General features: G+C 43.7%; 1 protein-coding gene and 1 pseudogene across 1 annotated transcript; one reads left to right on the top strand and one right to left on the bottom strand.

Moving 5' to 3' along the window:
* Positions 1–5416: 5416 nt before the first annotated feature.
* Positions 5417–8676, top strand: LOC118554878 (endosome-associated-trafficking regulator 1 pseudogene; annotated as a pseudogene).
* A 6047-nt stretch (positions 8677–14723) lies between these two features.
* On the bottom strand, positions 14724–15236 carry LOC118554877 (non-selective voltage-gated ion channel VDAC1-like). Its single transcript, XM_078068196.1, has 2 exons — positions 15090–15236; positions 14724–14888 (listed from the first exon to the last, which is right to left on the bottom strand). The coding sequence occupies exons 1-2, from the start codon at positions 15234–15236 to the stop codon at positions 14724–14726; spliced, it is 312 nt and encodes a 103-aa protein (XP_077924322.1).
* Positions 15237–15608: the final 372 nt, after the last annotated feature.

Below are 15608 nucleotides of genomic sequence, written 5' to 3'. Positions count from 1 at the left end.
GATTCACAGAAAGTAGAAATGCAATGAGGTAAAATACTTGTCAGAAATTAGCAATTCATATGGTGAACGCTGTGAATTGTGTAAGACTGATGAATCACAGGGGCGCCTGGGTGGCTCAGTCAGTTAAGTGACCTTCGGCTCAGGTTATGATCCCAGGTCCTGGGATTGAGCCCCACATCGGGCTCTCTGCTCAACGGCGAGTCTGCTTCTCCCTCTGCCTCTGTGATCTCTTTCACTTTCACTCTCTCTCAAATAAATAAATAAAATCTTAAAAAAAAAAAAAGACTGATGAATCACAGACCTGTACCCCTGAAACAAATAATACGTTATATGTTAATTTAAAAAAAAAAAAGGGAAAGAAAAAGAAGAGTTAGCAATTCAAGCCAGAGCTAGAACAGGAGAGTTTCTGAAACATAATCCTGAGATTCAGATGTACTAGCTCTTCTGAGCTCCTTTAAAAGGCTAGGTCTCAAGAATGTCAGAGTTCTTAAAAAAATGTCTTTTCGTAGGGGCGCTTGGGTGGCTCAGTCGTTAAGCATCTGCCTTCGGCTCGGGTCATGGTCCCGGGGTCCTGGGATCGAGTTCCCCATCGGGCTCCCTGCTCAGCGGGAAGCTTGCTTCTCCCTCTCCCACTCCCCCTGCTTGTGTTCCCTCTCTCTCTGTGTCTCTCTCTGTCAAATAAATTTTTAAAAAATCTTTAAAAAAAAAAGTCTTTTTGTTTAAAGTTCCAGGCTTTTGATGTCCATTTTAATTTTTTAGTCATTACTAGAGAAAGTATGTCTGATATCTCAGCTTATGGGTAGCAATCTCTTCCAAAGACCATTTTTACCTGGAGATATTTCCAGGTGAACAGGTATGTTCTAATGCAAACAAAATGTGAATTTCAGGAATTGTTTTCTTGTAGAGCATAATTTATTTTCTCTGACCTGGAATAGAGCCCATTTGGAGATGCAATATGTCATCACAAAATGAGAAGTAGTGTACCTTTTCCACTGTATTTTTTGCCTGGTTTCCAGTATAGACGTAAGACTTTTTTACTATGAGCTTATAAAGGAAGTCATTTACTTTCCCATATTTCTCATTCTTTATGATTATCACACAAATGTTTGAAAATATTAATTAATAATATTGTTTGAAGACTCTATGTCGAGGCCAATTTCTCCCTCTGATTTCTCTCTCACTTTATTGAGGTATTACTGACATATAACCTATGTAAGTTTAAGGTATACAAGGTGATGATTTTTTTTTTTAGAATAACAAAAAATATTTTACTAAAAACAAGACTTACAGAAGTTTCCAGACAAGCCATACAAAATGGTCACAAGCTTTTTCTTGAAAGAAGGATTCTACACTTGACAGCAAAGTCACAGTGTTATTAGTGAGGGCTGTGATGTTTGTTTAATGTTCCCATTTTGGTTCAAACAATCAAGCTTGTCCATCTACAGCGTCAATAAGGTTAGACTTGATTAGAGAGCATATTCTAAAGAACTGGTCAGGTGCTTTTAACCAATGCAATTAGATCACCATAAAAAGGGGGAAAGGAGCCCATAAAATTAAAATAAAACTACCTCTCCCCTTCAAAAAAAAAAAGAAAAGAAAAGAAAAGAAAAACAACCACACCCCTACAGCTAATCCTGACAACTACCTTCCCCACAGGATTATAGGAGTTTGGGACGTGTTACCCCAAAATATGCCAATTTGGCATAATGATTCTTTGGGGCTGTAGGCACTTGAAGACAGCAAATGCAGGGAAATGTAGTTAAAGACTTTATCTCAACTCCCCTTATCTGCCTAAAGACAGTCTCCAAAAGGGACTCAATTGCTATAAATCTCCTTCTTGGGAGTTTTACCACCCAGGGAGGATGGACTGTGCTCACAGGAGAGGAGACTAAAAGTTGACACCACACCCAGACATACTTTGTCATAAATGATCATACCTTCCATCTTCTAAAGGCCCGCTCATCTTTGCTAAAAATAATTTGCTCTCTCCTCTAAAGTCTGCATCTCCCCTCCTCTTTCCCTATTAAAATGGTAGGTAAGCCTAAATTCTAAAGCTACCTCTGTGAGTTATTCATTTTTCTCTGGAATCGCTCAAGTGTACATGAGATATGCATGTTAGCAACCTTCTGTTTGTTTTTCTCTTGTTAATCCATCTCTTATATGGTGGTCTCAGCTAAGAATCCAGAAGGGTAGGGGGAGAATTCATTTTCCTCCCCTCTACTTGTTATAATGCAGATTCCTGGCCCAGCCCCCTGAAGGGTCTCATTTAGTAAGTCTGGTTGGACCCAGGAATATGCATTCTTAAGATGTCCTGAGAGATTTTGATGCAGGTTCCTTAGACTACCCTTTTTCAAACACAACCTTTGGTTTTTATAGGAGGGCCTGCATTAATTAGTCACCACCTAAGGATGATAAGCAAAATTACCCAAAGACGTACACAAACATGCACTCGTACTTGAGCAAAGTTTGCACTGATAAAGCCCTAAGATTGGGGTGAGCAGAATATAGGACATATGTAGAAGACTCCCATGCTTCTGAGCCCTGTTTTAACCAAATGCAAAGCCATGATTTTGGGCTACATGATCGTCTTGTCCCTCAGTGTAGCACTGGAGCAAGAGGGGGCTACAATTCCTCATTTGCAAATGTTTCATTACATAAGAAACAATAGCTTAGTAGAATTTAAAAAAAAAAAGATACTTAAAAGATTCAAAGATTCTTAGAATTTTTTTTCTTTTTTTAAGATTTTATTTATTTGTTTGAGAGAGAGAGAGGAAGAGTGAGCACCAGAGAGAGAGCGAGCACCAGGGGGAGGTGAGGTAGAGGGAGAGGGAGAAGCAGACTCCCCACTGAGCAGGGAGCCCACCGTGGGGTTGGATCCTAGGACCCTGAGATCATGACCTGAGCTAAAGACAGACGCTTAACCTACTGAGCCACCGAGGCACCCCAGATTCTAGGAATTCTTAAAAAAGTTTCTAAAAACTTAATGTTCTCTGGGTGGCAGGAGACCTTTGTAACGGCCAATATTTGAATTCCTGACCCCCACTATCTACTGTTCTACTGATATTTGGGCTCTACAGGGGCGTCCTCAGGAATGGAAAGCTCAGCAAGTCCTGAGGCAGCTATGTTGTACCTCTGTGTGCCCTCATCATTAGAATTCTCTATTGCGGAAGAACTTCAGTCTTAATTTATTGGCCTCATTTTTGCCCTGGTTCCCACCCACTGCAAGTATTTGAAGACAGTTTTGTTTTCTATTCCAATCTTCCTTTCCCAAGATAACTTCCAGGCTCCTTCATTTGTTCTTCATTTTCCCTGTTATCAACCCTTCACTCCTGGTTGCCAGTTTTTGAATACTTTACCAAGATCCATCTCTATATGCCTCATAGAATGGAAGATAAGGCAACAAGATTGATGAGCAGACATCTTAAATGTAGTTACTGATTTGCTGCAGCCTTCTTAGAGAAAGTAGGGGGAAAGAAATGAGTTTCTCCTAATTTATGTAATTCTCATCATTCATTATTCATCCATTCATTCAATAATTGTATGTCAAGTACCTACTCTGTGCAAAGCACTGGGCTGGGTGTTGGAGATTACAAAACAAACAAAAAAGACAAAAGGAACTCCACTTGGGAAAGCAGGTAAGAAACAATTATAACAAAATAAAGGGGGCTGGAAAAGGGTAAGTATAGAAACTAAAAGAGAGCCTCTTTTTTTTTTTTAAAGATTTTATTTATTTATTTGACAGAGAGAGAGATAGCGAGAGCAGGAACACAAGCAGGTGGAGTGGGAGAGGGAGAAGCAGGCTTCCCGCCAAGCAGGGAGCCCAATGTGGGACTCGATCCCAGGACCTTGGGATCATGACCTAAGCCAAAGGCAGACACTTAACAACTGAGCCACCCAGGCGCCCCTAAAAGAGAGCCTCTTAACCTGGAACGTTAGGAAGTGTAAGAGGCAGGGAAGTTTTCCAGGAAAGATGACATCTACAATATCCTCATGTAAATTGGCTTAGCACTCAATCCACGCTCAGAAGTATATAAAAGCTGCTCTCATAGAGGGATTTAAGTCACACCCATGCAAATGAAATAAAGAAGTCTGAACAGGCCTGAGCATTGTTGTGAAATTATATTTATCATATTTAGCATTGGCAGAGAGGGTTAGGGAAAGTCCAAGACTCCAAGTTGTTCACTCACAATATCAAGTGGTGGAGGGCAATATAAAAGATATATCAGGACTCCCGCTGTAAGCAAGACAAAGCCAAAAGAGGATTAATTGGCTTAATACATGCAAGTTTAAGGAGTAAATTTCAGGAAAGGCTTTATCCAGGTACTCAAATGATGTCCTCAGGATACTGTCTTTCTCATCAATCTCTAGGCTCCACTTTCTTTTTCAGTGGTTTTGTACTCAGGCAGCCCCGTGTTGACTTCAAGCTGTATGATTCCAGTTTAACAATCCCAAGAGAAAGAGCTCACCATAATGCTAGGATTGACCCCCCTGTCTCAGCTTGGGTCGTATGCACACCTCTGAACAAATCATTGTGGCCAGGAGAACTCGTTACACTTTGAAGGCTTGCCTGGATAACATTCCCCCTTCTGGAACCAGGAGTAGATTTAACTCTATCTGAACTACATAGTGTAATACTTGGAAGAAGTAGTTTCTTCAGGGAAACAAAGAAAATGAGATGCTTTCAGCAGAAATAGGACTGGACACTGGCCATTCAAAAACAAACACACACAAAAAAACAGTTGTCCAAATCATAGAGATGAAGAGAAAAATCACATTTTTGATATACAGTCAATCGAGCTGCTCAATTCAGGATTTATTATGTTCAGAGCACGAGTGCTACAAAAGATGGTAAAATAAGCCAGACATAGCCCCTACCCTTTAGGAGAAATTGCCTAGAACTTTGCTCTCAAACTTTAGTATGCATAAGATCCCTTGGGGAACTTGTTTAAAATGCAGGATCTGGGCCCTCTTCCAGACTTATTAAATGAATTTCTGGTATTGGGGTCTGAGGATCATCATTGTTTTATTTTTATTATTTTTTTATTTTAAAAGATTTTATTTATTTATTTTTTAATTTAATTTTTTTTTTTTTTTTTAAGATTTTTTTATTTATTTATTTGACAGAGAGAGAGAGAGGGAACACAAGCAGGGGGAGTGGGAGAAGGAGAAGCAGGCTTCCCGCGGAGCAGGGAGCCCGATGCGGGGCTCGATCCCAGGACCCTGGGATCATGACCTGAGCCGAAGGCAGACGCTTAACGACTGAGCCACCCAGGCACCCCTTAATTTTTTTTTTTAAGATTTTATTTATTTTTTGACAGAGAGAGACACAGCGAGAGAGGAACCACAAGCAGGAGGAGTGGGAGAGGGAGAAGCAGGCTTCCCACTCAGGGACTGAGCCACCCAAGCACCCTGGATCATGGTTGTTTTAAAGCAGGTGATTCTAATAGGGGTAATCCCTGCATAACACTTTAAGAAACAGGTGTCTAGATGGCATTAATAAACATACACATAGGGGCGCCTGGGTGGCTCAGTTGGTTAAGTGACTGCCTTCAGCTCAGGTCATGACCTCAGGGTCCTGGGATCCAGCCCCACATCCGGCTCCCTGCTCGGCAGGAAGCCTGCTTCTCCCTCTCCCACTCCCCCTGCTTGTGTTCCCTCTCTTGCTGTCTCTCTCTCTGTCAAATAAATAAGATCTTTAAAAAAATAAACATACACACACACAAAAATGATAATGCAAGGCAGAAGTGGAAATATTTGAGAGTTTCAAATTGTGTGTTTTAAGAATTTCGAGCAAGCAGGGCTTAGTTTCTGCTATGAGAGATTAATGACGATTTGGTGGACATTGAGATATATATTCAGGGTTTCAATAGGCAGATGAAAGAGCAAAATATTTGAAGTGAAAGAAATAGTGTGAGACAGGAAGCCGCAGCGAGAGGCTGGGAGAGGCGGCTGGGCGGCGGGCGACGGGGGCAGGTGACGGGGGCGGGCGACTCGGGCCAGGGCCGGGGCGGAACCGGGGCCATGGAGCCGCCGCTGCCAGGCTAGGGAGGGCCCTAGCTGTCGCGAGCCCGGAGCCTCGTCACTCCGGACGGTGAGCGGCCGGGCCGGGCCGCTGGGCCGAGCCCGCCGGGCCCCGGGGCCGCCCCCGCCCCCGCCGGGCCGGGCTGGGCTGCAGATTTTGGCTACGGAAAGGGGAAATGTACTAAGCAAGGTCTGCCAGGAGCCCAAGAGACACATTTTGGAGATGATAAACTTGAAGATCTTGCAGAGGCCAATCCATTCTCCTTTAAAGAGTTTCTGCAAACCAAGAACCTCAGCCTGTCAGGAGAGGATACAGCCAACTACAGGATTTATTCAAAGGAAGCCACGAGACACTCACTGGGACTCGGCCGCAACTCCCCGACCTCCCAGACCGTGGGGTGTGGCTTAGAATATCAGCAGCCAATTTTTGAAGACCCTATGGGGGCTGGCCATCTTCTGGACGAGGACGAAGACGAGGGTGAGGACGACGGGTGGAACGGGGCCTACCTGCCATCCACTGTGGAGCAGACCCGCTCCTCCGGGGTCGCCGCCAGCACGTCACCCTGCAGCACATACGTCTCCTTTTTCTTTGCCCCGTCGGAGCTGGTGGCGCCCGAGACACTGCCCCCGTGGACGCTGAGCGACTCTGACTCTCGCGCCTCTCTGGCGGGGAACCCCAGCGCAGACTTCGCGGCGCACGGAGAGTCTCTGGGAGACAGGCATCTCTGGACACTGCAGATAAGCTATGAAGCACTGAAAGATGAAAATTCTAAGCTGAGAAGAAAGCTGACTGAAGTTCAGAGCTTCTCTGAGACTCAAACAGAAATGGTGAGGACACTGGAGCGGAAGCTGGAAGCCAAAATGATCAAGGAGGAAAGTGACTACCACGACCTGGAGTCAGTGGTCCTGCAGGTGGAGCAGAACCTGGAGCTGATGACGAAACGGGCTGTGAAGGCAGAAAACCACGTCATGAAGCTTAAACAGGAGATCAGCTTGCTCCAGGCACAGGTCTCTAACTTCAAGCGTGAGAATGAAGCCTTGAGGTCTGGCCAGGGCGCCAGCCTGACGGTGGTGAAGCAGAACACCGACGTGGCCTTGCAGATCCTCCGCGTCGTCATGAACAATGCCCACTCCTCAATAAAGCAGCTGGTTTCCGGAGCTGAAACGTTGAATCTTGTTGCTGAAATCCTTAAATCTATAGACAAAATTTCTGAAATTAAAGATGAGGAGGAGGAGTCTTGAGAACCCTGAGGTGCTTCCAGGTCATAGCTCTGCTCACACCAGGACGTCCTGCTCACTGGATTTGGAAATGCCGTTGTGTCTTTAAATATGTCGTCTTCACCCATAGTAAAGATATTTATCATGACATGCTAATTTCATGACCGCACAGTGTGAGCAGCCGGCTGTAGGGAGAAGCAACCTCCGCGTGAGAGCCGCACCGGCTTCTCCGCAAGCCTTCTGGGGGAGCTCCCGCTACTTCACGGAGTAATGCTCTATCGGAAGACGTTTCTATAAAAGCCAGTGATTTTTTGAAGTTACTAAACCTGAAAACCACAGTTCTATAATGAGTGTTTTCCGTTGTCATTCTGGAACGTTAATTATAAGTCAAGTGCTCATCCTTAATTTCGACAGGAGAGAAAGCAGGGGAGCCGCGGTGAGTGGTTGTCTCAGAAGGGCCCTAGTACCTCTCCGACCTCACCTGGTACCCCCGCTGGCTCGGAGTCCACTCCTGCGGGCCTGCGGGCGCTGCCTGCCCTGGGAGACCTGAGCGCAGATGCCCCACGCGGGGCCCCGGGTCACCCAGGTGGGCCACTGTATGCAGCTATCTAAATGCACACGTGGGACTTGGGTTTGAAAAACTGCTTTGGCTGGAGGGTTTTGATACGTGTTTCAAGTGGGGTTTTATACGATGAAGTTCAGAATTCAGGAATTTAGAGTGTGCAGAGCCTCCCTGTGTTAGCACGAGGCTGTCCACAGTGCCTTTCCAACAGCTCCCCCACATAGGGAAGGCAGAACATGCACTACGTGCCTTCTTGCCTATTTTTCTGTAGATGTTATTTTTTTAAATAAACTTCCCTTTTCCCTCCTGTTCAAATTGACAGCTTTCCTATTTAATAAATTGTAAAACTCCTAAAAAAAAAAAAAAAAGAAATAGTGTGAGACAAAGCACAGACCCTTCAGATGGTCAGGAATAATAAGAATCGCATTCTTGGTCAGGTGCCTGGCTGGCTAAGTTGAAAGAGCATGTGACTCTTGATGTTGGGGTTGCAAGTTCAAGCGCCACGCTGGGTGTAGAGATTATTAAAGAATAAATAAATAAACTTTAAAAAATGCATTCTTGGTAACAAGGCTATAAAATTACCTTAATGCCACTGAATTGTACACTTAAGAATGACTAAATGGGGGCGCCTGGGTGGCTCACTTGGTTACGCATCTGCCTTTGGCTTAGGTCATGATCTCAGGGTCCTTGGATCGAGCCCCACAACAGGCTCTCAGCGCAGTGGGGAGAGTCTGCTTCTCCCTCTACCTCTACCACTCACCCTGCTTGTGCTCTCTCTCTGTCAAATAAACAAATAAAATCTTTAAAAAACACGATTAAATGGCAAATTTTGTTATGTATATTTTACCACAGTTTTTTTTAAAAAAGTAAGTTAAGACGAACTGGTGGAGGAATTCTATGTGTATTGTAGAAAGCTGGCCTGAGTCTGGAAATCCCTGATAGTTGGAATCCTCTCAACATCTAAAATACAGCAAAGGATCTGGGTCATGGTCTTTATCAGCAGGAGCAATACACAAATATTTGCTCACTTTGGCCCAGTCATCAGAAATGACATGGGGCCCTGGCCTGTTGGGCAGGATTCTCCTGGTGTGCCAGGGAGCTGTAAGCCTTCCCGCAGGGGTCCCAGGGCAGGAGCAGGGACAGACAGGGCGGTGGAAAGGTACTTGGGGGCTCAGGGGAGCACCTGCTTTACCAACTGAATCAGAAGTATTTTAATATTTTCAGCACGGATATGACTGTGTCAATATAAAATGACTGAACACCCACAACACTCATGGGGGCTGTGGGCATTGTGTTCCGTATAGCACTGATTCAGCTGCAGGAAAGGTAGAAAGAAGGCTAGGCTTGTCTTTTCCTATCCTCTCTCACAGACATTTGCTTCCTCCTCTTAAAGCGCACTTTTCCTTCTCTCCAAACTTCCTGCCTTCCAACTATCCGCCTATATAGGCTGGGGAGCCTATAGGCTCCCAGTTCCGAGTATACTTTGATTTCCTTTAACAGCATAAATGAATGCGTTCCAAGTTTTTTCCTATGTGTCCAAGCCAGTCCTCCAGCATTTCCTTTACACACCCACCCAAGCTTGTTCCCTTATATCAGCTTACCTGACAACCTGCCAAAGAAACTGACCTGATAAATTAATATGAAGATGATCTGCACTTTTAGTAAAGATATATGGAGGCGTCTGTGGTCCAGAGTGGTAAGCAAATCCTTGTTGCTCTGATTTTCACGAAAAGCTTGGTGGGGTAGGAGCTATTTTTGAGAATGGAGTCATGTCTGACATCTCTCAAATGACGCCCTGAGGATTTCCACTCACGGATGACATTTGGTACAGCTATCCCTCAAACACTTTTGCCCGAAGGAGGCAGGATGACTAAGTAAAATAACATCCACCAAGAATCTCAAAACTCCAATGAGTACAGCCTCATTTTGCTAACATGATCTCAAACGTGTCCGCGTGTGCTCTGTCTTGAAACCCTTTCCCTTCCCGTGAACTTTCCTAGAGAGCAGTGAAACAATGGGATTAAAAAGATGGAGTGATTAAATGAAATGAAGTATCCTGAATTGGATCCTGGAACAGAAAAAGGATATTAATGGAAAAACTAATAAAATCCAAATGGAGTCTGTAGTTAATAGTGTTGTGCCAGTGTTAATTTCTTGGCTTTGGCAAACATACTGTGGTTATACAAGATACTAACATTAGGGAAAGCTGGGTGAAGTGTATACAGGAACCATCTGTACTATTTTTGTATCTTTCTGTAGATCTAAAATTATCCCATAATAAAAAATTTACTTTTTAAAAAAAGATTTTATTTATTTATTTGAGAGAGAGAGAACACATGCATGAGCAGGGGTGGGAGGGGCAGAAGGAGAAGTAGACTCCCTGCTGAGCAGGGAGCCAGACGGGGGCCTCAATCCCAGGACCCTGGGATCATGACCTGACCCAATGGCAGACGCTTAACTGACTGAGCCACCCAGGTGCCCCTAAAAAATTTATTTTTAAGAAAGGTGAAGAAAGAAGAGAATCTAAGCCATAATTAGCCTCTATTCAAGGAATGCCTGTATTCCAACAACACTCTTGATATAAAATCTTCCTCCAACTCATTCACAGCAAGGTGAACTGGCATTCCAGTGTTTTAGCAGCATTGTATCTTACATAATTATTAAAAACAGGGTAAAAAAAGTAATCCGAAAAAAGTTAGACAAGTAATCATTAACAACACTTTAGGGAAAATATGCTTATATTGATTTAGATTACAGGTATGGGAGGAAAAATTATCCCAAGAATTGCTTTTGTAAAAACTTGAGGATTTAATCAAACCATCACTTGAGGTACCTTGGGGAATAAATCTGGGAAAAGGCAGGGAGACTTATGTTTTTGACTCTATGTATTTTTGTATTGCATGACTTTTTTTTTAAACAGTGAGAATGAATCATTTTTACCATTTAAAAAACAAATATATATAGTTTTAAAGATTTTATTCTTAAGTAATCTCTACACCCAACATGGGGCTCAAACCTCCAACCCTGAGATCAAGAGTCACATGCTCCACCGACTGAGCCAGCTAGGAGCCCCAACAAATATATATATTTTAAGTAGCAGTTTATATACTATGAGGAAGAAATAGCTATGTTTGAAAAAGAACACCAGAGGGGCGCCTTGGTGGTTCAGTCATTAAGCGTCTGCCTTCAGCTCAGGTCATGATCCCAGGGTCTTGGGATCAAGACCCGCATCCTGCTCAGCAGGAAGCCTGCTTCTCCCACTCCCACTCCCCCTGCTTGTGTTCCTTCTCTCGCTTTGTCTGTCTCTGTCAAATAAATAAATAAAATCTTTTAAAAAAATAAAAATAAAAAAAGAAATGGAACACCAGGAACATTGTAATTATAAAATAAAAGAAATGCAGTAATCAAAAAGAAAGAAGAGGGAAGTACTATGGAAGGAACAAATGTTCATAATGTTTATATATGATGGTAAGATGAATTTTTTAACTTCTGTATTTTATATTCTCTGTAGTCAACATGCAGTTTTTCTTTACTAGGAAAAATAAAAATAAAAATTACAACCTTTACATACATGTATTTATCAATTTTTTTTGTACAAATATTATGACATATGTCCCTACGTGGCTCTTTAAACTTGAGGAAACTGTGAATTTTAGAACATGTATCCTAAACTATCTTCAGAAAAAATCCTACATTAAAAGAAATAGGCTGCAAGAACTTGGCCACTGATGCACTAGTTTGGTTTCCTTTTCAAAGTTATTTAGAAAAAATATCTAGCTGTATACAAGGACTGCCTTCCAAAATACTAGGAGTAATGACCAGTGAGATACTATTTGAATATTCCTGTTAAGCGTCTGAAACCAAACATTTAATAACTATTCTCTTTCCTTCTTTTTCTTTTTTTAATAAGTGTTTTCAAAAGAAAATCTTCAGACTTCTGGCTTCTCTCACTGTGGCTTCTTTTCTCATCTCCACTTGAATATCCCTGAGGCACCACAAACAAAACAAACCTGAAATCAAATCCAACATCTTAAAGCCATCGAGCTCCCAGACTTTTCCTCCCACCTTCCCTGGAATTGAAAGCAGGGTTTGAGTATCACAAAAAAAAAAAAAAAATCTGATCTGGAGGAGATTTCACTTAGCCTAGGAGGGTGCTTGGGCCAGGAGGGTCACGTTCTCAGAGCTATGTGGAATATACACAACCAGGATGGAGAAGGAGAAAGTTCTCAAGAAAAGCAGTGTGACAGCATTAGCCCTTAGAGCAGAGAGATTAGCAGCCAGAGTGTCACCTCTGGAAAAGGAGAGAGATGTTGAAAGCGGATTTGTAAGAATGTTTGCTCCATAATATCCTGCCTCCCCCAGCCCCGCCTACGGTAGCACTCTATCCTTATTCCCAAAGCTTCTAAAAAAAGCAGACTGCCTGGGGGCACCTGGGCTCAGTGGGTTAAGCATCTGCCTTGGGTTCAGGTCATGATATCGGGGTCCTGGGATTGAGCCCCATGTCAGGCTCCCTTCTCAGCAGGGAGTCTGCTTGTCCCTGTCCCTCTGCCCTTCCCCTGCTCCTGCTCTCTCTCTCTTTCTCTCTTAAATAAATAAATAAAATCTTAAAAAAAAAAGGGGGGTGGTGCCTGGGTGGCTCAGTAGGTTGAGTGTCTGCCTTCAGCTCGGGTCATGATCCCAGGATCCTGGGATCAAGCCCCACATCGGGCTCCCTGCTTGGCAGGGAGCCTGCTTCTCCCTCTGCCTACAGTTACCCCCTGCTTGTGCTCTCTCTCTGTCAAATAAATAAATAAAATATTAAAAAAAAAAAAAGACAGACTGCCTGGGTTTAAAATCTGACTCCATTTACTGGCTATTGGTAAGTCTACGTATCTCTCTATTCATTGATTGCCTCATCTGTAAATGGCATATGGTTACACCTACTTTATGTGGATTATGAGAATTAATTGAATTAATCCTGTTCCATAACTGAAATAATGTTTAGATGGCTACAATAGTTACCAACTTGTTTTTCCTTTCCTCAGGATCTTCTAGCCTTGATGTCTTTCACAATGGTGCCAGAGAGGCGTCTGGGTGACTCAGTCAATTAATCATCTGCCTTCAGCTCACCTCATGATCTCAGGGTCCTGGGATCAAACCCCCCCCCCCCGCTTCCAGGCTCCCTGCTCAGCGGGGAGTCTGCTTCTCCCTCTCCCTCTGCCCCTCCCCCCTGCTTGTGCTCTCTGTCTCTTTCAAATAAATAAATAAAATCTTTTTTAAAAATGGTGCTAGGGGCGCCTGGGTGGCTCAGTCGTTAAGCGTCTGCCTTCGGGGGGCGCCTGGGTGGCTCAGTTGGTTAAGCGACTGCCTTCGGCTCAGGTCATGATCCTGGAGTCCCGGGATCGAGTCCCACATCGGGCTCCCTGCTCAGCAGGGAGTCTGCTTCTCCCTCTGACCCTCCCCCCTCTCATGCTCTCTCTCTATCTCATTCTCTCTCTCAAATAAATAAATAAAATCTTAAAAAAAAAAAAGCGTCACGATCCCAGTGTCCTGGGATTGAGCCCCACATTGGGCTCCCTGCTCAGCGGGAAGCCTGCTTCTCCCTCTCCCACTCCCCCTGCCTGTGGTCCCTCTCTCTCTGTGTCTCTCTCTGTCAAACAAATAAATAAAAGATCTTAATTAAAAAAAAAACTTTAAATAAAAAAAATGGTGCTAGAGAGTCTCTAAAATACAGACCTATATGCATTAATCCCCAGCTGAAACCCCTTTGAATATGGTCAATAGTCACCCTTTGTTTCCAACTGAACTGTTGTTTTTTTTTTTTTAGGTTCTAATATTTTATCCAAATTTTACTTTATGTTAATTAGAGCATTGGAAAGGAAAGATTTAATTCCACACAAAATGTAAGACTCTAAAAAGTACCCATTGAACTACTGAAAAATAAACCGAGTGGCAAGAATATAAATAGAAATCCAATTTAGATTCCGAAAGACATCACAACGTGATTACAGTCACAGAGACTGTTCCTGCTTGCAGCTAGAACTCTTAGAAGCTGTTTCATCTGGTGCAAGGGCAAAAAAGCACAACATGAAAGGGAATTAAGTCCTGAATTATTGGTTTCATCACATCCACCTTCTCCACCCCAAAATGGCACATAAAAAACCAGCTATTGTGCACTGCAGACTATTTTTGGTGTAAAAGAGGTGTGGACTGGGGTGGACACAGGTCGTGAAAATCTGTCTAAAGTCTCTTTCAGGGACACCTGGGTGTCTCAGTGGGTTAAGCATCTGCCTTTAGCTCAGATCATGATCCCCGGGTCCTGGAATCTAGCCCTGTGTCGGGCCCCTTGCTCAGCAGGGAGTCTGCTTCTCCCTCTCCCTCTGCCCATCCCTCCCCTTGCCCCCGCTTGTATGTGCTCTCTCTCTCTATCTCAAATAAATAAATAAAATCTTAAAAAAAATAAAGTCTCTTTCAGATGAGTTAGTACACATCAAACAACAAGCCTCTCCTCCATTAGGGTAGGTTTACCTTTCAGGAAGTCAGAATTTTATTCATGTACTCAATACCAATTTACAAATTGTTATAAATTATCAGCTTCCACTAGGAGCCATTTCTAGATAAAAAAGAAATCTGACACCTCTATAGGCCACCAAGTTCCCCTCAAGTCTACAACTCAAAGTACCTTTTTTGGAACTGGGTTTCCTCTGTATCTCTGAAAGGGTAACACCTTAAAGCAGAATCATCTTTCATCTGGAGGTCTAACATGATATTTAGCAATACTGCATCCCAGAAAAAGGTGCACTAAATTCTGAAGGTAGCTACCCTGCAAAATAGTTTAAATTTAAACGGTTGTACAGTATTCAATTATGCTTGCATTCCAGGCCTAGACCAAGCTTATGGCCACCAGTGTTGACAATCTTGCCATCCAGCAGAGCTGACAGTGTCAGTCTGACACCCCTGGCTTTAGGGTCTGAATATGTCCTAAACCCATCAGGCTGGAGTTGTTCACTTCAGTCGGGAAACGGGCATCAGGGTCCATCTGATACTTGGCTGCTATTCTGAAGTGAGTGTTACTAGTTCCTGCTGTCCAGACCAGATTAACATTGGTCTCCAACTTCTTTTTAAAGATTTTATTTATTTATTTGACAGAGAGAGACCCAGAGAAAAAGAGGGAACACAAGCAGGGAGAGAGGGAGAGGGAGAAGCAGGCTTCCCACGGAGCAGGGAGCCTGATGCGGGGCTTGATCCCAGAACTCTGGGATCATGACCTGAACCGAAGGCAGACGCTTAACGACTGAACCACCCAAGCGCCCAACTTCTTGTTCACCTTCTGATAAATGGAGCCACTACACTCTATCCTGTCATTTACATTAGTGTGAAGCTGCAATTCATCAGTCTTGTAGCCAACCGCAAAGTTGCTCTGGGTCCTCCCAGATTTTGTGGTCTCAGAATTCATCTGGGAGCTAGCCAGCCAGCCAGCCAGCCTTCTTGACCTGGCACCTGAGCACCCCAGACTGAAGGCCCAGCCATGCAGAAATCCACATCCAGGTTGATGAACTCTCACTTATGCTCTGTCCTGATTTTATCATCCCACACCTTTATCTCCCCACTCCCAGCATCCTGCCCCTATCCCCCATGTTTGGTGAGAGGATGAATCAACGGTCAGCTTCAGTCCACATGCAAGCTGATCTTCCACAAAGATCTCCATGCCTCGTGTGTTGACAGTGTTCCATTTCTCCATAGACATCAGACCATGTTTGGTGCATCTGTACTTGGTTTCCAGGCTAACCCTCACTTTGGTGGTTGGTCTCAGTGTTGGCTAAACCTA

Source organism: Halichoerus grypus, chromosome 3, assembly GCF_964656455.1.
Source record: "Halichoerus grypus chromosome 3, mHalGry1.hap1.1, whole genome shotgun sequence".
Lineage (NCBI taxonomy): Eukaryota > Metazoa > Chordata > Mammalia > Carnivora > Phocidae > Halichoerus > Halichoerus grypus.
The sequence above is the reverse complement of the archived record's forward strand: the minus strand, read 5'-3'. Positions and strand labels throughout refer to the sequence as shown.